The 24,651-nt window shown below is 43.0% G+C and overlaps 1 protein-coding gene across 1 annotated transcript in view; it reads left to right on the top strand.

Moving 5' to 3' along the window:
* WDR7 (WD repeat domain 7) overlaps positions 1-24,651 on the top strand; it is a 248,640-nt gene that overhangs the window by 163,982 nt on the left and 60,007 nt on the right. The window contains exons 9-12 of the mRNA XM_044283454.1: positions 1,027-1,144; positions 10,533-10,682; positions 12,974-13,056; positions 22,931-23,030. Of these exons, the coding sequence (XP_044139389.1) occupies positions 1,027-1,144; positions 10,533-10,682; positions 12,974-13,056; positions 22,931-23,030 (451 nt within the window). The remainder of the gene's footprint in view (positions 1-1,026; positions 1,145-10,532; positions 10,683-12,973; positions 13,057-22,930; positions 23,031-24,651) is intronic.

The following is a 24,651-nucleotide window of genomic DNA, read 5'->3' as shown; positions in this document are numbered from 1 at the left end:
GAGGCTCTGCTCTCTCTGCAATTGCCGCGCCCTTTTCTCTGTGATTTACAGGGACAAACAGTGAAAACATCATTACACCTGGCTCTGTCAATCAAAGTGCAGAGGGCGTGGCAGTTGCAGAGAGAGCAGAGTCTCTGAGTGTAATGGCAACGCCCCCATTGCTCCTAGAGGCTCATTTGCATATGTTTAAACATAGTTTTTCTCAGCAATGCGGGCACATATGAACATGGGACCAACACAGATGTCGTCAGCTGCCAAGCGCAAATATAACAGGTCAGCCGGTGTCATAGGTACAAATCTGACAGATGCTGATCTTCAGCCCCTCCGTACACCCCACCTATCAGCCGACAAATAAGCAAACACGTCTTTTTCAGGTGAGCAGATCTTTTATGCAACCACAAAAATCCTCATCTTGTCAGCACACCCCTGTGTAAAGAGGAGATGTGCTCCCAACAATGTGCAAACTGTATGGAGCTAAACGATCGTAATAACGATCATTCATCCCCAATTCATTTTGCTGTGTGAAAGGCCCTTGAGCGCCGATTGACTTGTTTTATGATCGATTGACTCTCGACCCATGTAAAAGGGCCCATACCTGTTATAAAATCTGCAACTTTTGGCAAAATCGTTGCAGGGAAGCGGAGAAGACAGGAAGTGTTTTTCATTAATCGCATCCATCTGCTAGCTAAAAAACTTGCATTGCGGCAGCGCGGGGGTCTTTGTGCTGCGTATTCAGCGCTACGAGCGTATGATTTGTTATCAAGAGTCCTTTATAACTTTGGACGCATTCACATAGTGTTTTCAATCTTCACGCTTAATTATTCGATTTAGTGTTTGGTGCAGGAACACCCGGATGCGTAATCGCTCCTCTTTGTCGGGAGTCCATTATATTGGAACTGTTTGAGTGATCCCATTGACCTTGGGCTGACGTTATAAGCTGTGTCTAATCTTTTCACTCTATATATTTCTAATGCAGACTTTTTTTTTGTTCTTTCCTCCCTTCCTTTCTGCCTGATCCCTGTTTAGCATCACAATCTCGTTACCCCTGAGCCCGGGAGCTGACTCCGCCCGCTCGGCACGACACGCTCTGTCGCTCATTGCCACGGCCAGACCACCCGCCTTCATAACAACGATTGCTAAGGAGGTAAAGATCTCTCCCCATCTTCTCCTTTCTGCATGGTTAAATCCGCCTCTCATTCACTACCCTCCCATTAAAGTTTCCTCTGGTAAAGCCTGTGTGGTTTGTCGAGCATAATAACCCCCCACGTGGGGCACCAAAAGGTCTAAGGGTTTTTTGTGCTAAATGCTTCATTTTTTTTTATAAACTTTAGTCCTCCTAAGTTGCCTTAAATTATATTCATCTATTTCTGTATCTGATTCTGGGAAAGCTGGGTGACAGCAGAGATTGTGGCGATTGTAGTTCCCACATTGATATTCTGCCTACTTTTCCGGACTCCTGTATGACATATCTCTGGTTATGTTCTGGTACTACACCTGTTCCACCGTCATTGTATAACGATATATCGATGGGCTATACTAAGGATAGGTCATCACAATCTAAAACCTGGAAAGCCCATTTAACTGCTGCTTTGTAGAAAGTGTTCTATACATTCACAGTCACAAAGATTTTGCAGTGTAGAGTTAGAAACAGTTTATTTCTAATTGCAGTTTTCTTTCTGTATTATACTCCAGAGCTGCACTCACGATTCTGCTGGTGCAGTCACTGTGTACATACATTACTTATCCTGTACTGATCCTGAGTTACATTCTGTATTATACAATAAGAAAGAGAAGAAAATCCAGCTCTCTCCGGTGAAAAAATGAAAAACTTTATTCCAGCGAGTTAAAATCCGTTTGTCATGAGGAAGGACCCATATTTCTCTGAGGTCTGAAACGCGTTGACTGTTTCTTGTACACCTGTATGGATTTTAACTCGCTGGAATAAAGTTTTTAATTTTTTCACCGGAGAGAGCTGGATTTTCTTCTCTTTCTTATTGTATATACCGCACCCAGGAGCGGCATCCGTGCACCTCTGGTGATTCTACTATTGCAGGTGAGAGCTGCCTTACGTTTTTTTTTACATTCTGTATTATACTCCAGAGCTGCACTCACTATTCTGCTGGTGGAGTTACTGTGTACATACATTACATTACTTATCCTGTACTGATCCTGAGTTACATTCTGTATTATACTCCAGAGCTGCACTCACCATTCTGCTGGTGGAGTTACTGTGTACATACATTACATAACTTATCCTGTACTGAACCTGGGTTACATCCTGTATTATACCCCAGAGCTGCACTCACTTTTCTGCTGATCGAGTCACTGTGTACTCTGGAGCATAATACAGGATGTAACTCAGGATCAGTACAGGATAAGTAATGTATGTACACAGTGACTCCACCGGCAGAATAGTGAATGCAGCTCTGGAGTATAGTACAGGATGTAACTCGGGATCAGTACAGGATAAGTAATGTAATGTATGTATACAGTGACTCCACCAGCAGAATAGTGAGTGCAGCTCTGGAGTATAATACAGGATGTAACTCAGGATCAGTACAGGGTGTTTTGTGTGTACAAAGTAACAAAAATTTTAGTGTAGAATGAATCTATATATAAACAAAAGTGATGATCCAGTGAATGCAGTAGATGACCCCCTAAGATGCCAATTGCATCTTGATTGCTAGCCAGTAGTGCTAGAGATTCATCCCCATCCCATTGTGCATGGAGGGGTTCCAGCTATCCACTAGGTCAGCAACAATCTTGTATATACCTCAAGTAAAGGGATATGCTTGTAGATTTCCGATCCTGGTTAGGTGCCTTCCAAGCTTCAGAAAAGAGGGACTCGATGCTACATTAATAAACCAGGAGATCTTCTCACGTGGTGGTGACTTTTCTGGCTGCCGTTCCCTTTCAGACAGTCAATTTGAGACAGCAGCCGTAATTATTGAAGTTTTTCTGGTCCTCTGAGAGCGTTCAGGAGTCTCAGCCCAGTTTTACTATTCTTTATGACAAAATTGAAATTACAGCCAATTGATCGCCCTATCATTCAGAGGGACAGTCAGTACGTCGATACCACTCTAATATGTGTAAGTAAAGATCTCCGCAAGTAAAAAAAAAAAAAAAAAAGTGAAAATGAGCCCTGAGATCTTACACCCCTAGTGGCCACTCGTGGTAGCGTCATTACATTGTCTTATGTAGTGTTACAAAGCTAAATACACTCCAGTAAAACAAGCCTTTGTGTCACCCCTAATTCCTCATAGATTGTCAGCTCCTACGAGCAGGGCTTTCACTCCTATTGTTTTAATTATTGATTAGTTACTATGTAACATATGATTTTTACATTTTCTTTCCTTAGGCAACTTATGTGATTGGATGGCTCGTATGGCAGGACATTTTAGAGGGTGAAGGAATGTAAACCTTAGGGCACATTCACATGGCGGTTAAGGCCACCACAATTTTGGCACAGACTTAAAAATTTCAGCGTCAGCCTCGTTGTTTTTAACGCGAGTAAATGCTGCAGTTCACTGGTTTTAAGCCGCAACTACGGCAAGAAGGGACATGTCCTTTCTTGCCACGGTGTATGGACAGACACCACTTGTAGCCGCAGCGGATGCCATTCGTGGAGCTAAGCTGCACGCAGTCCTTCAGCATCCAAAGCGAACTGCAGTGGATTTTGACAGCATCATGTGAACATACCCTTTAATAGGTTTTCTGGAATTTTGATCCTGATTTCCTATCCTCAGAATAGACCATCAATATCTCATCGCCAGGAGTTCAACACTTAAAGAACTGGTGATTTGGCGTCTCCTCCCTCTGTCTCTTTTTTCCCATCTCTCTCTCTTTTTCTTCCTCTCTCTCCCTTTCTTTTTCTTGCTCTTCCCTTTCTCCCTTTGCCTCCCTTCTCTCTCGCCCTTCTTTCCTTCCCTTTTCTCCTCCTCCCCCTTGCTTTTCCTTTCTTTATCACTTTCTTATTCATTCTCTCTCCTCTTCTACTCCCTTCTGTTCTTTGTCTCCCTCCTCTCCTGGCTTCCTTCTTTCTTTTCTATTATTTTTTTTCTCCTTCTCCCTCTCTTCCTTCTCCCTCTTGTCCCCACCCTTTTTCCTCCTCTTCCACTCTTCCTTCTTTCACTTTCTCCTCCTCCATCTCATCGTTATTTCCTCTTCCCACTTCTTTCTTCTCCCTTCTGTCACTTACTCCTCCTCCTTCCTTTATTTTCTCGTCCCACCTTTTTCTCCCATTCCACCTACTTCTCACCTTCCTCTGTCTCCTCCTCCTCTTTCTATTTCCTCCAACTACTTCCTACTCTTCTATCGTCATCCTCCCTTCTCTTTCTCTCTCGTCCTGACAGTTTCTCATTACCATTCCTCCTCTTTTCTCTCTCTCTCTTCGCCTCTGATTTCCTTTTCCTCCACCCTTCTCTCTCTCTTCCTTTCTCTCTCTCCCCTCCTCCTCCTTCCGTTTTCTCTTTTCTCCTCCCACTTCCTCCTCCTTCAACTTCTCTTTCCTTTTTCTCATTTCCATTGCTCCTGTCTTCTCTTTCATTCTCTCTTTCTTCCACTTTCTCTTTCCCCTCTCTGTGCAAACTCAGATTCCAGCAAAAAACTATTCACTTGTCGTTATTCATTGCACTCAGTGGTCAGCGGCCCCTGCCCTGGACTCTGTGCTGACTGTTTAATAGTAGGATAGACGGCCATAAATCCCAGCAGTCATCCATAAACATGGAAGCTACATGGAGGACAATGCAAACATTGCATAACCCGCTTCCTTTCTAATGCCTTCCTGTGCAGTTAATTGCTGGGAAATGCCAGTCTGCACTTCTGATACATATTGTGTGCCTTCTATGTCTTTTCATCATTAATTCTTTACATGCACTGATTGTTTAAGGCTGAACATTTGTCATATTATCCCAGATCAAAGCATGGACAGCGCTGTCTCTTGAGTTTCTCCCTCGAAATGCTGATTTCAGAGTGATGTCTCTGCTAGGTGGTCTCTCAATGGCACCAAAGAAAGCGAGCCAAAAATTTATCAGACCTCCCACAGTATTTTACCGTGACTTTGGAGGCTGGACTTGATTCTTGTCTTGAAGGGGTTCTCCAGAATTTTATTATTGATGGTCTATTATCTATATAGGCAATCAGTGTCTGATCAGGGGGGCGTCTGACACCCCGTACCCCTGCCGACACTACATTGGATAGATCTGGTTACTACAGTGCTGCTCCCAATGAAGTGAATAGTAGCTGGCTCCATCCACTACAGAATGGACAGGGTTGTGTAGTTCTGGCGCCAGATCTACCTGGAAGCAGCTGATCGGTAGGTGTGTGGGATGGCCATTCCCCCGCCAATCAGATATTGAAGGCTTATCCTGAGGATAGGCCATTACTACCGGTAGTATAATACTGGACAACGCCTTTGGACCTTCCTGTAAAAGAATGCCCAAAATTACTGCAGCCCTTTACTTTCTCCTTGTTGATGTCAGGAGCAGATATAGAGAGTGCTCAATAACTTGAATAATATTTCAAAAAAACAGAGAAGTGTCAGCTACTTGCCTGTAGAGGAAACTTGCTAGTTAATAATATATTGCTATATTTAGTAATATTTTAGTTTAATAGTTAATAATATATTGCTATATTTAGTAATATTTTAGTTTAATAGTTAATAAAGACCTGTGCTTACAGCAGCCTCCACTCAAGCAGTGTGTAGGAGTGACAAGTGATGTCAGCTACCAATAGGGCAACAAAAAAAATAAAAAATATATATATATATATATATATATATAATGAAGAAAGTCTGCAGCACTCCTTGAAGAATAAAATGTGCTCTTTGTTCACACATTTCAAATATTGACAATATTGAAAATATTGCGGACTTTCTTCATTATCTTCCGTCCTGAATCGAGGGACCACCGCGGGCACCCTGGGTTACTGTTGAAGGGAGTGCTGCCAGATTTTCTTCATGGATCTATATATATATATATATATATATATATATATATATATATATACAGTACAGACCAAAAGTTTGGACACACCTTCTCATTCAAAGAGTTTTCTTTATTTTCATGACTATGAACATTGTAGATTCACACTGAAGGCATCAAAACTATGAATTAACACATGTGGAATTATATACATAACAAAAAAGTGTGAAACAACTGAAAATATGTAATATTCTAGGTTCTTCAAAGTAGCCACCTTTTGCTTTGATTACTGCTTTGCACACTCTTGGCATTCTCTTGATGAGTTTCAAGAGGTAGTCCCCTGAAATGGTTTTCACTTCACAGGTGTGCCCTGTCAGGTTTAATAAGTGGGATTTATTGCCTTATAAATGGGGTTGGGGCCATCAGTTGCGTTGTGGAGAAGTCAGGTGGATACACAGCTGATAGTCCTACTGAATAGACTGTTAGAATTTGTATTATGGCAAGAAAAAAGCAGCTAAGTAAAGAAAAACGAGTGGCCATTATTACTTTAAGAAATGAAGGTCAGTCAGTCCGAAAAATTGGGAAAACTTTGAAAGTGTCCCCAAGTGCAGTCACAAAAACCATCAAGCGCTACAAAGAAACTGGCTCACATGCGGACCGCCCCCAGGAAAGGAAGACCAAGAGTCACCTCTGCTGCGGAGGACAAGTTCATCCGAGTCACCAGCCTCAGAAATCGCATGTTAACAGCAGCTCAGATTAGAGACCAGGTCAATGCCACACAGAGTTCTAGCAGCAGACACATCTCTAGAACAACTGTTAAGAGGAGACTGTGTGAATCAGGTCTTCATGGTAGAATATCTGCTAGGAAACCACTGCTAAGGACAGGCAACAAGCAGAAGAGACTTGTTTGGGCTAAAGAACACAAGGAATGGACATTAGACCAGTGGAAATCTGTGCTTTGGTCTGATGAGTCCAAATTTGAGATCTTTGGTTCCAACCACCGTGTCTTTGTGCGACGCAGAAAAGGTGAACGGATGGACTCTACATGCCTGGTTCCCACCGTGAAGCATGGAGGAGGAGGTGTGATGGTGTGGGGGTGCTTTGCTGGTGACACTGTTGGGGATTTATTCAAAATTGAAGGCATACTGAACCAGCATGGCTACCACAGCATCTTGCAGCGGCATGCTATTCCATCCGGTTTGCGTTTAGTTGGACCATCATTTATTTTTCAACAGGACAATGACCCCAAACACACCTCCAGGCTGTGTAAGGGCTATTTGACCATGAAGGAGAGTGATGGGGTGCTGCGCCAGATGACCTGGCCTCCACAGTCACCGGACCTGAACCCAATCGAGATGGTTTGTGGTGAGCTGGACCGCAGAGTGAAGGCAAAAGGGCCAACAAGTGCTAAGCATCTCTGGGAACTCCTTCAAGACTGTTGGAAGACCATTTCAGGTGACTACCTCTTGAAGCTCATCAAGAGAATGCCAAGAGTGTGCAAAGCAGTAATCAAAGCAAAAGGTGGCTACTGTGAAGAACCTAGAATATTACGTATTTTCGGTTGTTTCACACTTTTGTGTTATGTATATAATTCCACATGTGTTAATTCATAGTTTTGATGCCTTCAGTGTGAATCTACAATTTTCATAGTCATGAAAATAAAGAAAACTCTTTGAATGAGAAGGTGTGTCCAAACTTTTGGTCTGTACTGTATATATATTTATTTTCCATTTAAGGACAATTATACATTTTTCTTGATTTTATTTTTACTTATTGTACAATAATGCTAATGAGAGTGCAGCCACTCACCTGTTTCCTCCAATGGATGGGATTGGTGTGGTGGCAGGAAGAAAGCTGACTGGTGAAGTCACTGATGTCCAGACAGCCCTCCTCACTGATACTGGCCCCCCTGGGAGCGGAGGCGGAAAGGCTTGTTGGGGTCCAGGAACCTCTTGTACAGACCTTCAAATATGATGCAGATCGCTGGAATCAGACGGCAGAGCCCTTTCGGTCGCCGCTTTCCCATACCACAAGCGTTTCTGCAAATTACAGAATCGGAGCCGGAATTTGCCAGCTGTTGTGTCAGTTCCCGGAATTGGGCCCTTTTTTTTTTCTCCGCTCTACAAAGTCTGGCGCCACCTACAAAGAAGAAGAGCAAGGCACTTATTAATGTATTGTTATTATCCATATTACTACTGGCTTGATTCAGGTTACGGCCACCCTGAAATCTATCAACGGCGGTCATGCTTGCATACTATAGGAAAAAGGACTAGCCTATGTGAGCTCCTACGGTCCCGGCCACCAGGCTGGTGCTTTTTCCTATAGTGTGCAAGCATGGCCACTGCTGATGGATTGAAGGGTGGTCGTAACCATGGAAACAAGCCCCATATATAATGTGATGGAAAGATCAATCAAGGCAGCAAAGGAGGTAATATGGACAATCACAATACATTACAAAGTGCCTTGTATTCACTTTAACTACATGATAAATGCCACTTGCTGGAGTGAGACAACCCCTTTAATTCTCTATATACATACCATGGTGCTCACTGATCAGCTGGTGAAAAAAAATCGATATGACAGTTTTTCAGGGCAAATTAATAAATACATTTGATTAATCACCAAGCCCTAGTTACCAGACTTTAGACTTAGTGACAGTGACCGGACTGCAGCTCCACTATATCCGGCATGTACAGGGGATATAAAAAGTCTACTACCCCTGTTAAAATGTCAGGTTTCTGTGCTGTAAAAAAATGAGACAAAGAGAAATCATTTCAGAACTTTTTCCACCTTTAATGTGACCTATAAACTGTACAACTCAATTGAAAAACAAACTGAAATCTTTTAGGTAGAGGGAAGAAAAAATATTAAAATAAAATAATACGGTTGCATAAGTGTGCGCACCCTTAAACTAATACTTTGTTGAAGCACCTTTTGATTTTATTACAGCACTCAGTCTTTTTGGGTATGAGTCTATCAGCATGGCACATTTTGACTTGGCAAGATTTGCCCACTCTTCTTTGCAAAAACACTCCAAATCTGTCAGATTGCGAGGGCATCTCCTGGGCACAGCCCTCTTCAGATCACCCCACAGATTTTCAATCGGATTCAGGTCTGAGCTCTGGCTGGGTCATTCCAAAACTTTAATCTTCTTCTGGTGAAGCCATTCCTTTGTTGATTTGGATGTATGCTTTGGGTCGTTGTCATGCTGAAAGATGAAGTTCCTCTTCATGTTCAGCTTTCTAGCAGAAGCCTAAAAGGTTTTGTGCCAACATTGACTGGTATTTGGAACTGATCATAATTCCCTCTAGCTTAACTAAGGCCCCAGTTCCAGCTGAAGAAAAACAGCCCCTTGGCATGATGCTGCCATGATGCTGCCACCACCATGCTCCACTGTGGGGATGGGGTTCTTTTGGGGATGTGCAGTGTTTTTTGGAATTATGGCCAAAAAGTTCAACCTTGGTTTCATCAGACCATAACATCTTTACCCACATGCTATTGGGAGACCTCAGATGTGTTTTTGCAAAATGGAGCCTGGATGTTTTTCTTAATAAGAAAAGGCTTTCGTCTTGTCACTCTACCCCATAGCCCAGACATATGAAGAATACGGGAGATTGTTGTCACATGTACCGCACAGCCAGTACTTGCCAGATATTCCTGCAGCTCCTTTAATGTTGCTGTAGACCTCTTGGTCGCCTCCCAGACCAGTTTTCTTCTCGTCTTTTCATCAGTTTTGGAGGGACGTCCAGTTCTTGGTAATGTCACTGTTGTGCCATATCTTCTCCACTTGATGGTGACTGTCTTCACTGTGTTCCATGGTAGATCTAATGCCTTGGAAATTCTTTTGTACCCTTCTCCTGACTGATACCTTTTAGCAATGAGATCCCTCTGATGCTTTGGAAGCTCTCTGTGGACCATGGCTTTTGCTGTGGGATGCAACTAAGAAAATTTCAGGAAAGACCAACTAGAGCAGCTGAACTTTATTTGGAGTTAATCAGAGGCACTTTAAATGATGACAGGTGTAAGCTGACTCCTATCTAACAGGATTCAGAATGTGATTGCTTAATTCTGAACACAGCTACATGTTCATGAAGTCCTTAGCATAAGTTGAACATACAATAATGTTATAGGGAAGTTGCATGGTACTCAGTAGAGTGGTGTGACCCCATTTTTCTTCGGTTCCCTAGCTTATTGTCCCTCTCTTATGCACCTGCCTCAATAATATGTCAGGAAATGAACCCTTGAAAGGCGCTTATTCCCCATTGGGAAATATGGTGGGAGGCGAGTAGAAGACAAATACGCAATATGTATGTATGTTACATGTTGGAAGATGCGTATAAGTTGGATTTTGATGTCCATGTGACTTGTATATGATGTCAATGGAACTGTTGTTGCTCTGCTCCCCAAAAGATGATGACCCTGAATGAAGGATCCCCCTTTAAATATCCCAGAATTTATTAATAGGAGGTATGAACCCCTTTGATATACTGTAGTATATATAATATACTAACAACAGTTAGTAGGCCCCCAAAATGAACCCATCTAAACAGAGGTTGTCTTCTAATGTTTGTGTATGATATGATGATTTTCGGTCCCCTTTTCTCTTTGCAGGTGCACAGACACACCGCCATGGCCGCCAATACTCAGTCCCAGCAGAATATACACACCACTGCTTTGGCTCGAGCGAAAGGAGAAATACTCAGGGTTATAGAGATACTCATCGAGAAGATGCCATCGGATGTGGTGGATCTCCTGGTGGAGGTATAGCTTATGTGCCAGGTTACGCTTTGTGACAAAATAGGGTAACTTAAAGGAAAACTCCGACCTCCTCCTCTGTCACCCATCATTCTGATACATTGTAACGAGCACACAACCGGATCAGATTATATATTCTCTACCTGTGAGGGGTGAGCCCTGATATCCAAACACGGTGACATCACAGGTGACCTTTAACATACCCCCTCAGAGGGGGTGGGGCTCAGGCAAATATCTGATGTGCAGGTTTGGGCGGGCTTATAAATGGTCTGTGAATGGGGTGTGAAATGATGGGAGGTATGCCAATTAGGCCTCATGCACACGATAGTTGTTTGTTTCTGTGTCCGTTCCGTTTTTTTTGCGGATAGGATGCGGACATATTAATTTCAATGGGTTCGCAAAAAATGCAGACAGCACACTGTGTGCTTTCCGCATCAGTATGTCTGTTCCGTTGCCCCACATAAAAAATAGAACATGTCCTATTTTTTTTCTAGTTTGCGGACAAGGATAGGCATTATTACAATGGATCTGCAAAAAATAACCGAATGCCATACGGAACGTCATCCGTTTTTTTTTGCGGATCCGCAATTTGCAGACCGCAAACACATACGGTCGTGTGCATGTAGCCTTAGTCTTACATTATTAATAGTCATTCATACACACAGATGTAGCAGTGCTGTGTTATCCTCCTGATATCACAGCAATGTTATCAGCGGTTTCACACAGCACTGCAGGTAACAGGGGCTTAAAGGGGTGTTGTACAGTATATCCGCAGAGGGTGGCGGAAGCGTCTGAGATGTGGGTTACACCCCTTGCATAGACATATCTATCTATCTATCTGATTTATATTTTTGAAGGTAATGTTACATTGTTATGTGCACAGTTTTTTTTATCTGATTATGAATTTTGCGCTATGCTCTCTATACATGATATTTTGATCTAGACATATTAGAAATAAACTATTATATTTCTACTATAATTGCACTTTATTATGGTCACATATGTTGTGGGGTATTAATATCTAGCACTGGCACTTTAGAAAAATGCTTGAGTAAGGTTCTAGTCCTGAGCTGAAACATTGCAACCATTTTTGGGTGAATAAAAGACCTTTTTTCACTCTATCTATATCTCTCTATCTATCTATCTATCTATCTATCTATCTATCTATATCTATCTCATATCTATCTATCTATCTATCCATCCATTATCTATCTATCTTTATCTAGCTAGCTATCTATCTATCTCTCTATCTATCTATTTATTATCTATCAATCATTTATCTATCTTTCTATTTCATATATATCTATCTATCCATCCATCCATTATCTATCTATCTTCATCCATCTATCTATTATCTATCTTTCTATTTGATATCTATCTATCTATTATCTATCAATCATTTATCTATCTATTTCTTTTCATACTATTTATCTTATCTACATCCTGCGAAGGAGGCTCAGCTCACCTCTGGATTCATGGATGTATGGGACCGCAGAAATCAAAGAATAAAAGCAGATTCCAGCATCCGCTCTGATTTAAAGCCGCAGGTTTTATCCCATTAGAATCCATCAAAGTAAACCACAGCGTCACTCCTAACGCATTTCAGGCCTTCTTGATGCACTTGGTCGTAGTAAGCTGTGATTTTCTTTGATGGACTTTAAAGGGAACCTGTCACCTCTACGATGCTACCCTCACTGAGCTTTTCGAAATGTTCATTGTGTTACACTTAACATATAAATTACACTTTTAATTTCATTTGCAGACGAATTCAATAAGTATTATGCATTTTTGTACTTCCCGCCTTTTATGCAAATTCACATAAGAGTCATATCTTACTTGTGTGACCAGAGAAGAGTCATATTTTCAAGCTCTGACTCATCTAAGGGTAATTTGCATATGTATCAAATCTGTTTTTTTTTACACAATAAAAGCACACAGAGCTATGGGGACTGGGTATTGCGGATGTGCTAGCGGCCATCTAGCAACCCATGTCCTCAGCTCTATACACAAAATCCCGGTGACAGGTTCCCTTTAATGAAAGCATGCAATAAGACCTGGAGCTGCTGGAATCTGCCTCCATTCTGCACATAGGTGGGGGACCTAAAGGTGGCACCCATATCATATGGCTATGCCATAACTCAGTATAGTGTCATGGAGAATAAAGAATGCAGGCTCAGGTGGTAAATTACAGATTCAGCTCTGCTACATCTGTACATCACAAAGCATAGGGACATGACCTTCTTACAAGCTTTCTTGTGTGGTTTCTGATGGTGGTCGTCTGTCTTGTGCTATTACAGGTTATGGACATTATAATGTACTGCCTGGAGGGGTCCTTGCTGAAGAAGAAGGGGCTGCAGGAGTGCTTCCCCTCCATATGTCGGTATGTTACTTCTGGACGTACACTATAAATATAGCTACTTAACCCATTAGTTACCAAAGCTGGGGGGGGGCGCCACAGCACCACATTCAGTCACCCTGTGTACATTGCAGAGAGATGCAGCAGAGTTTGTTTTGTCATGCAACAGTTTCTTATCTGATAAGTTAAAGGTTTGTCTCCAAAACCATAGATTGTGATATCGTTGTAGGTTTATGACAAACTCAGCTCTGCTATCATAGCCTATCCCTATTTGCTACAAAAAAAAGCCTCATTTCTCAGAACTGTCTCCTAGTAAGACTGTGGGGGAGATTTATCAAAACTGGTGTAAAGGAAAACTGGCTTAGTTGCCTATAGCAACCAATCAGATTCCAACTTTCATTTTCAAAAGCTGTGAAAAATGAAAGGTAGAATCTGATTGGTTGCTATGTGCAACTAAGCCAGTTGTACTTTACACCAGTTTTGATAAATCTCCCTCTGTGTGTTTTGCCCATAGCAACCAATCAGAGCTCAGCTTTCATTTCTAAAACAAGTCTGTACAAATAAAAGCTGAGCACTGATTGGTTGCTATGGGCACCAAGCAGTCTGGTGACTGAGGCCTAAGCTTATGTTTTAATTCCACATTGTTTTCAAGATCTGTGCTTGCTGTCAGTGAATTAGAACGAGCCGTGCACCACTCTGCATTATACAGAAGCAACCCCATTTATATGTATAGAATAGATGGACGTGGTCAGGACAGGATGCCACTCACTGACAGAAAGGAGAGAAGGTGGATGTGAAAAGAAATTGCAATACTTTGGGCCTCATTTATGAAAAGTGTCTTTCTTTATTCACCAAATCTGGTGGAAAGGGAAACTGGCTTGTCCATAGCAACCAATCAGAATCCACCTTTTATTTTTCAGAGCTCCTTTGGAAAATGAAAGGTGGGATCTGATTGGTTGCTCTGGGCAGCGAAGCCAGTTTTCCTTTACACCAGTTTTGATAAATCTGCCCTTATGAGTTTACTGACCGTTTTTGTGTTTTTTAATAGATAAGGCCTTTATAAAAGTTGCAGAACTTTCCAGTACACAATAAACACTATGGACCTACTTCCATACAGTGCCCATTTTCGGGGACAGTTCGCCCCAGACTGACCCTTTAAAGCAGGCATGTTCAACCTGCGCCCCTCCAGCTGTTACAAAACTACAACTCCTTGCATTCTCGGACAGCCTACAGCTATCACCCTACAGCAGGGCATTGTGGGAGTTGTAGTTTTACAACAGCTGGAGGGCCGCAGGTTGAGCATGCCTGCTTTAAAGGCTTGTACTCATTTGGAACTAAAAGTATTTTTTAAATTGGTCTTTATTAAAAATATGGCGTCTTTTTTTTCTGTACGTAGCGGAGATGCTGTAGTAGCACCATTTGGATTTTCTGTCTTTTCTGTCAGACAAGGAGCTGATGGGCTCCATATCTCTGCTCTCTGACATTATAAACAATCCTAAAAAAAGGTGTACATAGCCTTTAAAGACCCAAATGTTGGCATTTTGTGGGTATTCTGGTCTGATTTGGAGGCATTGCTGGGTGTACCAAGGGTGCTTCTTTTAAAATGTTTTTAACTATGAATGGATGGATTTATTACTGGCTGTGTGATAGATTGTGGTAAAAAAAAGTAACTTTTTGTGCAAAAATGCACTATTTTTTTAAAATTTAAAGCAACAGTGTTACTGTAAAGGAACTATGCAGGAGAGGCTGCAGCGGCGCACGTGGTCCCATCAGAAAGAGGACAACTAAAAACCAGCTGACCAGCTTTCCTGGGGCCTTCAATGTCCTGAGTTATATGGAAGGCGCAGATATTTCAGTGCAGAACTGAACCAAATTGGTGAAACCCTTTACTGGACTTAGAATGGTGGCCATATTTGTTGTCACCCAGCTTTCCCAGGAGTGGATAAAGCCAAACTGAATAGAAATTGTAAGAACTTGTAAGGATCTGGCTGATGAGGGTAGTGTTCTTGGCTCATGGTTTCCAGATGTAGATAAATGGATAGAAATCTAAGGCGTCTGAGATTTCCATGAGCAGAACTGCTTGTTCGACAGAATCCTTTTTGTCGGAGATAATTGAAAACGAAGCTTTCATTACCTCGCGTCTTAATTACCTTCCCCTGTAAACGGTGCTTGCTGATGAAATTCCACTTGTAAAATGTGAGTTATTTGCTGTCCCGCTCTCTGTTAAATCCACGGCAAGCGAGCGAGAAGACCAGAGCGCTGACAGGACAGGAATGAAGCAGAGGGCAGGTCACTGTTTCTGGGGTTTACATCCAGACTCCTATGATCCAGAATTCTTTCTGGATTATCAAATGTGATGGCTTGGTGGAAGATCATAGGGATTGTATAAAGTAGAGTGAGCTTTGATGTCCATCATGGTCTGGTGGATTTCTCTTGTTGGATGAAACTGGGATCTTTGTTTATCTGAAGATCAGCGGCAGCACAGGTGACCACTGGCCGCTTATCTCCTTTTCTCTCACCAGTGAAAACACGTTCATTCCGCCATGTAAATCTGTTATCTTCGGTCAGTCATGTTGTGAGGTTCCTTGCTGGAAACAAGTGCCAGGTTATGAAACTTTCCGGAGTATTAGATGCTAGATTAAACAAGTCTTCCTGCCTTTACTAATGATCCCTAATGGTGAGCGGTTGTAGGTGTTTTTAACAGTCACGTAGTTAAAGGGGTTCTCCATTTTGGACAGTGCCTTTTTATTAGAAGGATGCCTTGACAACAAGTTGATCTCAAAATGTCTCCTTGCTAGAACCTCCAATGATCAGGTGTGATCTGTGGGGAAGAACAACAGGAAGTGTTCAGTTTCCCTGCAGCGCCACCACAGGGGAAATGAAGTATGACACGGTTTCCATTCAAATCAATGGGTTTTCTGTGTAATGGAGGACAGGACGGGTCCTCCAGGGAGAAATATACTCTTTGTAACCGCTTGCCGCTGAAGATATGATCAGGAAATGCGTATCCTGGACAGAGGAGACACTAAAACCGTGATCTAAAAGCAGTCTGATTTCTCCATCTTATATTGATGATATCTAATGATAAATTCTGCGGGTTTCCTCTTACCAGCTACCAGTGCATTGTGGGAGCCATGATGACCGGTACAAAGATTGAACTCTGTTGTTAGGTCACATGTCTGACAACGGGTGGAGCTATGCTGTTGTCTGTTTCCATGGGCAACCAGAAGAATTATGAAAGAAGCTGTGAATGGACAATAATAAAAACATCAGTAATTATATATTTTTTTTAAACAAAGTACGGTACTTGTCCATATTTCAGCGACTTAAGGCCTGGGCATAGCTGCTTGGGCGAGGAAGGGGTTGACCAGGATCAAAAACCTGATTGTACTCTTCCAGATGCAGCGCCTGTCCATAGTTTGGTATTGCAGCTCACCTTCATTGAAGTAAATAGGACTGAGCTGCAATACCACACACAACCTGCGGACTGTTGTAGTGCTGCATTTGCGTTAAGCATTTCAACCATCTCAGTGGACTGAGTGGTGGACTATGCATACACGTGATCAGGGTCATAGATAATATATGAGATCTGGAGAGTGGCCACCTAGTTTTCGAGGCAGAGAAGAAAAACCCTTGTGTACGTCGGCACCTGTATAACAGCCTCATAATGGCCATGTACTAAATTGCCATGCACAGGAACCCCAAGGAGGTAAGATTTAGTGGTAAGTCACTCTGGTAGAAAATGGTCACATATGACAATTTTTGCAAGGAAGTAGTCCACCACTAGAGAGAGCTTACTGAAGACAAAGATATTATTGAGTTCAATAGCAGCTGTATAAAGATGCCATCTCTTTCTTTTGTTTTTGGAAAAACCCAGTGACAGCCAATGTACTTTTGGTAGAACGTCTACAGAGGTTGTCACCTACTCCCACATTGTTGTTATCCATCTTTGCTGAAAACCGATGCCTTCTTACCCTGGTATCTACAATTTGGTCCCACGAAACAACACTCTGCCCAAGGTCTCAATCATCTGTGGAATACCATTCATGATCATTGGTGAGGACTGACGAGACTTCATTTACGTTTCAGATTAACCGGCCAAGGAAAGCCAAGACGGATCGCAGGATGTTTTCCTCATTGGTTGCCGTCTGTGAAGAATGAGATCTATTAGATGCTCGGTGAGGTTTATTCCTGGAGAAATGAGATTTCCAGCAGCTGCACCGCTCCCCAGACAAACGTTACTCCTGCAAGGTTCAGATACCGTTCAGCGTTTCACTGACAAAGACAAATTTTTTTCACTCATTATTACGTTCTTAAGATGTTTGTCATCTTCCACAAGGGACTGATAGCAGGGAGGTAGAAGGACTTGTTTGTCTAGAGGGGCCTACTCAGCAACCATTTAAAACCACTATATCGTCATGGTACAAAAATAGTCCCATACCACATTACTGGTAGCCTGAAATGATTGGTGTGTAAAAGTCACCTATCTCGTTGTGCCACTACTGGGCTTCAGACGTCTTCCAGAAGCAACAAGAAGTTTGCACCAGGAGCTTCATAATTTGGTTTTCCATTGTAGAACAGCTTGCTACAAGCCTCAGATCACCATGCACAATGCCAAGCGTCTCTTAGAGTGGTCTAAAGCACGTCATTATTGGAGCAAAGAAGATATGTTCTCTGGGGTGATGAATCACCTCTCACTATATGGCAGTTTGATAGATTAATCTGGTCTGGTTGGATGCCCGGAGAACGCTACCTAGTGCTGTGAAGGGTAAACACTTTATTGGCAATTGCATGCTCTGACTTTGTAGGTGCAAATTGGGGAAGCCACCTTTCCTGATCCAACTTGACTGTGACCCAGTGCATAAAGCAAGGTCTATAAAGACATGGGGTGATGAGTTTGAAAGCTGATTGCAAGACAGACCTTGTCATATATGTTTATCTACACTTATTGACAAAAAAAATCGCACACCAAAAGAGAGATGTAGCTTTCTATGTGTGACTGTAATGATGATGAATGGAAGTGATTACAATATTAGAGAAAAGGGGGAGTTTATTTGGGGAAAACATTACAATAAAAAGGAGGCTCTAGGACCCTGTTGGGCGCTTCTTACCTGGATACAAGATGAGATACAGCCTCTAGCCTGGATACAAGATGACATACGGCCTCTAGCCTGGATACAAGATGACATACGGCATCTAGCCTGGATACAAGATGACGTACGGCCTCTAGCCTGGATACAAGATGAGATACGGCTTCCAGCCTGGACACAAGATGACATACGGCCTCTAGCCTGGACACAAGATGACATACGGCCTCTAGCCTGGACACAAGATGAGATACGGCCTCTAGCCTGGACACAGGATGAGATACGGCCTCTAGCCTGGATACAGGATGAGATACGGACTCTAGCTTGGATACAAGATGAGATGCGGCCTCTAGCTTGGATACAAGATGACATACGGCCTCTAGCCTGGATACAAGATGAGATGCGGCCTCTAGCCTGGATACAAGATGAGATGCGGCCTCTAGCCTGGACACAAGATGACATACGGCCTCTAGCCTGGATACAAGATGAGATGCGGCCTCTAGCCTGGATACAAGATGAGATGCGGCCTCTAGCCTGGATACAAGATGAGATGCGGCCTCTAGCCTGGATACAGGATGAGATGCGGCCTCTAGCCTGGATACAGGATGAGATGCGGCCTCTAGCCTGGATACAGGATGAGATGCGGCCTCTAGCCTGGATACAGGATGAGATGCGGCCTCTAGCCTGGATACAGGATGAGATGCGGCCTCTAGCCTGGATACAGGATGAGATGCGGCCTCTAGCCTGGATACAGGATGAGATGCGGCCTCTAGCCTGGATACAGGATGAGATGCGGCCTCTAGCCTGGATACAGGATGAGATGCTGCCTCTAGCCTGGATACAGGATGAGATGCGGCCTCTAGCCTGGATACAGGATGAGATTCGGTTGGGCATGGAGACATACGGGTTCCTGGTATCCTGTAGCACATTCGCCCACAGATGTTACAGCTGGTCCTGTAGATCCTGCACATTTGTAAGTTACTGAAGTTGGCATCCTTGCTTTTGCCATAAATGCTGGATTGGTGATAGATCTGGTGACCGGGCAGCCATGGAAGTGCTGTAATCTGGAGGAGACATTCCTGGGAACCCTTGCTGTGTGCGCGCGAGCATTACCCAGCTGAAAAAGTCCAGTTGGAAGCCCTGTCATGAGAGGAGCACACGTGGTGGCAGGATGTCCTGCATATATCGTTGAGCTGTTAGTGTCCCTCGTATCACTACTAGGGGGGACCGACTGTCCTATGTGATGGCTCCCAGATCATCACACCAGCAGCTGGGGCAGTGTGTCCCTCCACAGCAAAGGCAAGATTGAAGCTTTCCCCATGAGGCCCCCATACTCCACCATCGTAGGATCCCAAACAGAACCTGGATTTACCGCTAAAGACGATACGGTTCCAGTCTATAGCAGTCCAGGTTCACGACATCACTGCAAACGAAGGCGACGGTAGCTGGCTGTCAATGGCGGTACATGTAATGGGCGCCTCGACACTAAATCTCCTTATGCTACTCGCGTGGAAATGGTCCGGGCAGAGCTAGAGGTGTAATGAAGGGGCCACCTGTGTCTAGGTGGTGGACATTGAAACTGTGGGAGCTGCTTGTGCTTGTCGGTGGATTAAACAATCCTCTCTAATGGGGGTCTGTCTGGGCCATCCAGAGCCTGCGCACCGTGTGTGCCCTAATGTAACCACTGGTTTAAACACTTTGGCCTAGATTGTGGGCAATTTATCAAAAAAAACATCCTGCTTCTCTCAGTCCAATGATCTCCTGCCTCTCAAAGTCTGTCAGCTGGGCAGAATGTCTTCATATGTGTCATAAAGGTATGTCTAGTAGTCAACAATCTCTCACTAAGAAGTACACTACCCAAAAGTAACCTCTGAGAGCCTTTTTTATAGAGCAGCAGAGGAAGCACTTTTACGCCCTCTTGTGGTAAGAACTAGTGTCTAATCGGAACACTCCTGTAATCATTTACATATCTGCCTGAGACATAACTGCAGGGTGAGTTTTGCATCAATCTGGCATTACTATTTGGGTGCTTTTTTGTGTCTTAGTAAGGCTGAGTTCACACTTCAGTTATTTCCATCAGTTAGGCTCCATTCACACGTCCGCAACGTGTTTTGCGCAGCCGCGGATCCCCAAAACACGGACAGCGGCAATGTGCATTCCGCATTTTGCGGACCGCACATTGCCGGCACTATAGAATACGCCTATTTTTGTCTGCAATTGCGGACAAGAATAGGACATGTTCTATTCTTTTCAAGAATGGAAGTGCGGGTCCGCAATTCCATGTCCGGACAGCACATCGTGCTGCCCCATAGGAATGAATGGGTCCGCAATTCCGTTCCGCAAAATGCGGAACGAAATTGCGGACGTGTGAATGGACACTTATTGTGAGCCAAAACCAGTGGTGAAGCCAACACTGAGATGAGATATAATGGAAAGATCTTACCCTGCTCTGTGTTTTTCACAATTATATCCATATTTAGGCTACTTTAACATCTACGATTTTGCTGGATCCGTCATGGATCAGCAAAAACGCTGCCGTCCTGATAATACAACCGTCTGCATCTGTTATGAACGGATCCGGTTGTATTATCTCTAAAATAGCCAAGACGGATCTGGTACTAAAACCATTGTAAGTGAGTGGTGGGCGGATCCGTTTTCTTTTGTGTCAGAGAAAACGGATCCTTCTCCGTTGTGAGTCATGACGGATCCGTCTTAATCAGTTTCCCAGGACGCGCTCAGAAATGCAGCTTTCTGCGCTTTTGCGTGTGTCATGGGAACGCCATGAAACAGAACGGAAGGCATTCTGGTGCACTCCATTCCCTTCAGTTCAGTTCTGTCGCCATTGACAATGAATGGGGACAAAACTGAAGCGTTTTCCCCGCTATTGAGACTCTGACGGATCTCAGTAGCGGAAAGAGAAAGTGCAGATGTGAAAGTAGCCTTAAGGAGCGCAGTGTGAACTAAATCCAGTGGTGCACCATATATATATATATTTTTTTTTACCATAACAATATGTTGTCCAAAAATATCACAGCACCAACAAGTAAGTTTAGGAAAAGCTCACCCATCCACCCATCTCATTTCTTGCCTGTCTGTTTATCTTATAGCTATTTATCCATCTAAAAATGAGAAAAATACTTCAGCATTCCCAAGCGTGGTTCATACGTGTAGTCTAAGGGACAATACAGTTGAAGTACGCTTGGGAGTGCTGCAGTATTTTTCAACTTTTTAATAATTTGGGACAATAATCATGTCCTTGGCTGCTGGCACAGGAACACTTTGAATAATCTTGTGCTGCTTAAATGTTTATTTTTTTTCTATCTATCTAATATCTATGTATCTATCTATCTATCTATCTATCTCCTATCTATCTATCTATCTATCTCGTATCTATCTATCTCATATCTATCTATCTATCTATTTATCTATTATCTATCTATCTCGTATCTATCTATCTATCTATCTATCTATCTTCTATCTATCTCGTATCTATCTATCTCGTATGTATCTATCTATCTCATATCTATCTATCTATCTATCTCATATCTATCTATCTATCTCATATCTATCTATCTATCTATCTCATATCTATCTATCTATCTCATATCTATCTATCTAGCTATCTATCTTCTATCTATCTCGTATCTATCTAATATCTATCATCTATGTATCTATTTTTCTATCTAATATACAAAAACTGACAAGATTCCACGGCACGTCCAAAAATAGTGTACGTTTATTTCACCAGAAAAAACAGCAACGTTTTAATCCACTCAGTGGGATCTTTCTCAAGCAGTGATGATAACAGAAATGGTGCTCAGATATAGGTATATATATATACACACCCACATAATAATTGATTAACAAGAACAATTAGTTCAAAGGTATAAATAAAAAGTGATACATCGTAAGAATAAATATATAGACATAATTGCTAGTGTGTATAAAACATGATGCAAAAGTGTAAAACTCCAATCCTCTAGTTCAGTTATGTAGTATAAAAGTGCAATCCATCATAAAGTGTCATCATTACCAGATTAAACATCTGTGAATCCACTTGTGATATCAATTAAAACCATCCGTGTGCGATATAAAGATACAGTGTATAGACACCAACCAGCACGGAGAAACCTCACCGCTTGAGCGTCTACTCAATCACATTGCGCATGTCCACAGTGACGTCAGCAGCGATGGGTCATGTGATCAAGCGTAAGAGGCGCAATCTGCGCCAGCGTATCACAAAGGTCCCAGTGTATCCAATACCATCACTAGGCAACATCAAGAGACGCTCGCTGTCACTGGCTATGGCTCCAGCGCAATGGTAAATCTTGTATATACGGTTACAATGTATCTTACTACGCTGACATGTACATAGGTTTCCCAGAAATAATCAGAAGTACATATAATTCTGAGTTCTATCTCGTAGGGTGTGCGCTGTGTAGCCATTCTTAGAAGTGTTCAATATATGTAAAAGTAATAATAATAAGGGGAGGGATATTGCAAGGCGGTTGTGTACACTTATGTTAGATTACAGATACCTGTATGGCCGTATAATGGACCTGTAGGACCTCCATGTGCCACAACAAGTAAAATGCCTCTGTAGTGAGCAGGCAACACTTGTGAATGTTCCTGCTCCTGGTAAGTGCAGCGCTCCCTTTCATTAGGTGCGCTGCCATCTTCAGCCATGATGGCCGGAGCCCCTCATTTCTGGAAAGAAGCTCCTTTATCTATGAATGTTCTCCCTGGAAATCCCTTTAAGCTCTTTGCCTGTTGGTGGTAATTCCCGTCCGTTGTGTCTCATGTTCTTCTAGATTCTACATGGTGAGTTACTGCGAGCGCAGCCACAGGATAGCGGTGGGAGCTCGTCTCGGGACAGTCGCCCTGTACGACATAAGGACTGGAAAATGTCAGGTAAGTCGGAGGGCGGAGCCTCCCGCACATTTGCAGCACTTTGCTCCTTTTCTTGCTGTGATATTTTGTCTAATGCAATGAAGATCAATACTTTAATGAAGAGAGTAAGCCGCCGGTGCTCTCCGCTATCACGAGATCAGAGGGCAGGTCAGCCACCGGCAGCGATGGAATTAAAATACTCACCGCTTGGCAAAACACGCATTATGTTTTGCTGTCATCAGATCATGTCGCTCGCGGATCTTTGAACCGGACACGTTTTAATGTAATGAAATATGGAGAGCGCCTGTCAGCTGATCGGTGAATGGTTATGTCAAGGGATGCTTAAAGGGCTCCCCTACCCTACAAACGTCGTCATAATACTCACCTTTATTATTCTGCTCCAGTCCCTGCCGATCCGATGGTTCTGTCCTGACATGATAATGTGTCATTAATGATGTCACCTGGGCGTGGTGATAAGTCGTCCACAGAAATGCAGCCGTTTGCTGCCCTGGTCACATGACCTTTTTTTAAAATGTCCAGAGATCACTGCTCCGTAAAGCGGCCTCTGTAACAGTAGCTCACAAGTCATGGAGGAGCAGGATTTTTACAAATTTGTGGTGATTTGTTTTCAAATTTTCCATTTTGTTATCTACATTAGAAAATCCTGAAATCTTGCAGTTTTTCCCTGACCATTGAGCATTATAATATGCTGTAGAGATCAGTTTTCAGCAGTCATCTCATTATAATCACAGGCAGGATTACAATGACTGATAACGTGTGTGTGTGTATATATATATATATATATATGTGTGTATATATATATATATATATATACATACACACAAACCAGATGATCCACCATTCATGATAGTTGATATCACAGCTCACCTCCTCCCCCTCCCTGCACCATGACCTCTGCACAGGTCACAGAGTACGTCCACAACGCACACCCTTAGACGTCAGTGAAACATCGCCACCATTCTACAGATTCACTACACCATCAGTGTTGCTAAATTCATCACACCGAATGCAATAGTCGCCTATCAAAGTGCTGACTCCGCACCTGTAAATAACCCTGTAGATGTTTCCGTATTGTCCGCAGTAAGCCGGGGGCGTCACTCTTGACCTAGACTTGTGCCCTGCAGATCCCTGGCCTGTGATAGGACTCTGAGGAGTAGAAAGGATTCTGCTGATGTCAGCAAAGTCTACACAAGATGGTCAATATCAGCATCTCCACACGTTGGAGCCTTTTCTAATCCTAAGAAAGGCCAAGTCCTGGGAGGCCATCGAGTCGCAGTGAAATGTGAGGGATATGTGCAGTTCAGGAGTCAAGAAAAGCTGGGTGACAATGGTCCTGGTCGTTTTTCATAGTTCGACCTGTTTCTGTAAAATGTGGGTGAAAGCCAACACGTATATCATAAGTGATGCACCAGGAATTGTCTCCCCTGCTTTGTCCTGACTGACAAATTTCTTAGTGGTGCCATAATATGTCCCATCTCTCAGCAGACACCTAATATCTCCTGGGAAGCTGTCGCTGCCCCTACAGGGGTAATGTAGAATTACATACTGGCCAATCAAACAAATGGCCGAGTATGTAATAGGTGGACGGGTCTGGTCCTCCAACGCAAGAACCATTGTTCTC

The sequence above is a fragment of the Bufo gargarizans genome, chromosome 1, assembly GCF_014858855.1.
Source record: "Bufo gargarizans isolate SCDJY-AF-19 chromosome 1, ASM1485885v1, whole genome shotgun sequence".
Taxonomy (NCBI): Eukaryota; Metazoa; Chordata; class Amphibia; order Anura; family Bufonidae; genus Bufo; species Bufo gargarizans.
Note: the sequence above shows the minus strand (reverse complement) of the source record. Positions and strands in the feature narration are given on the sequence as shown.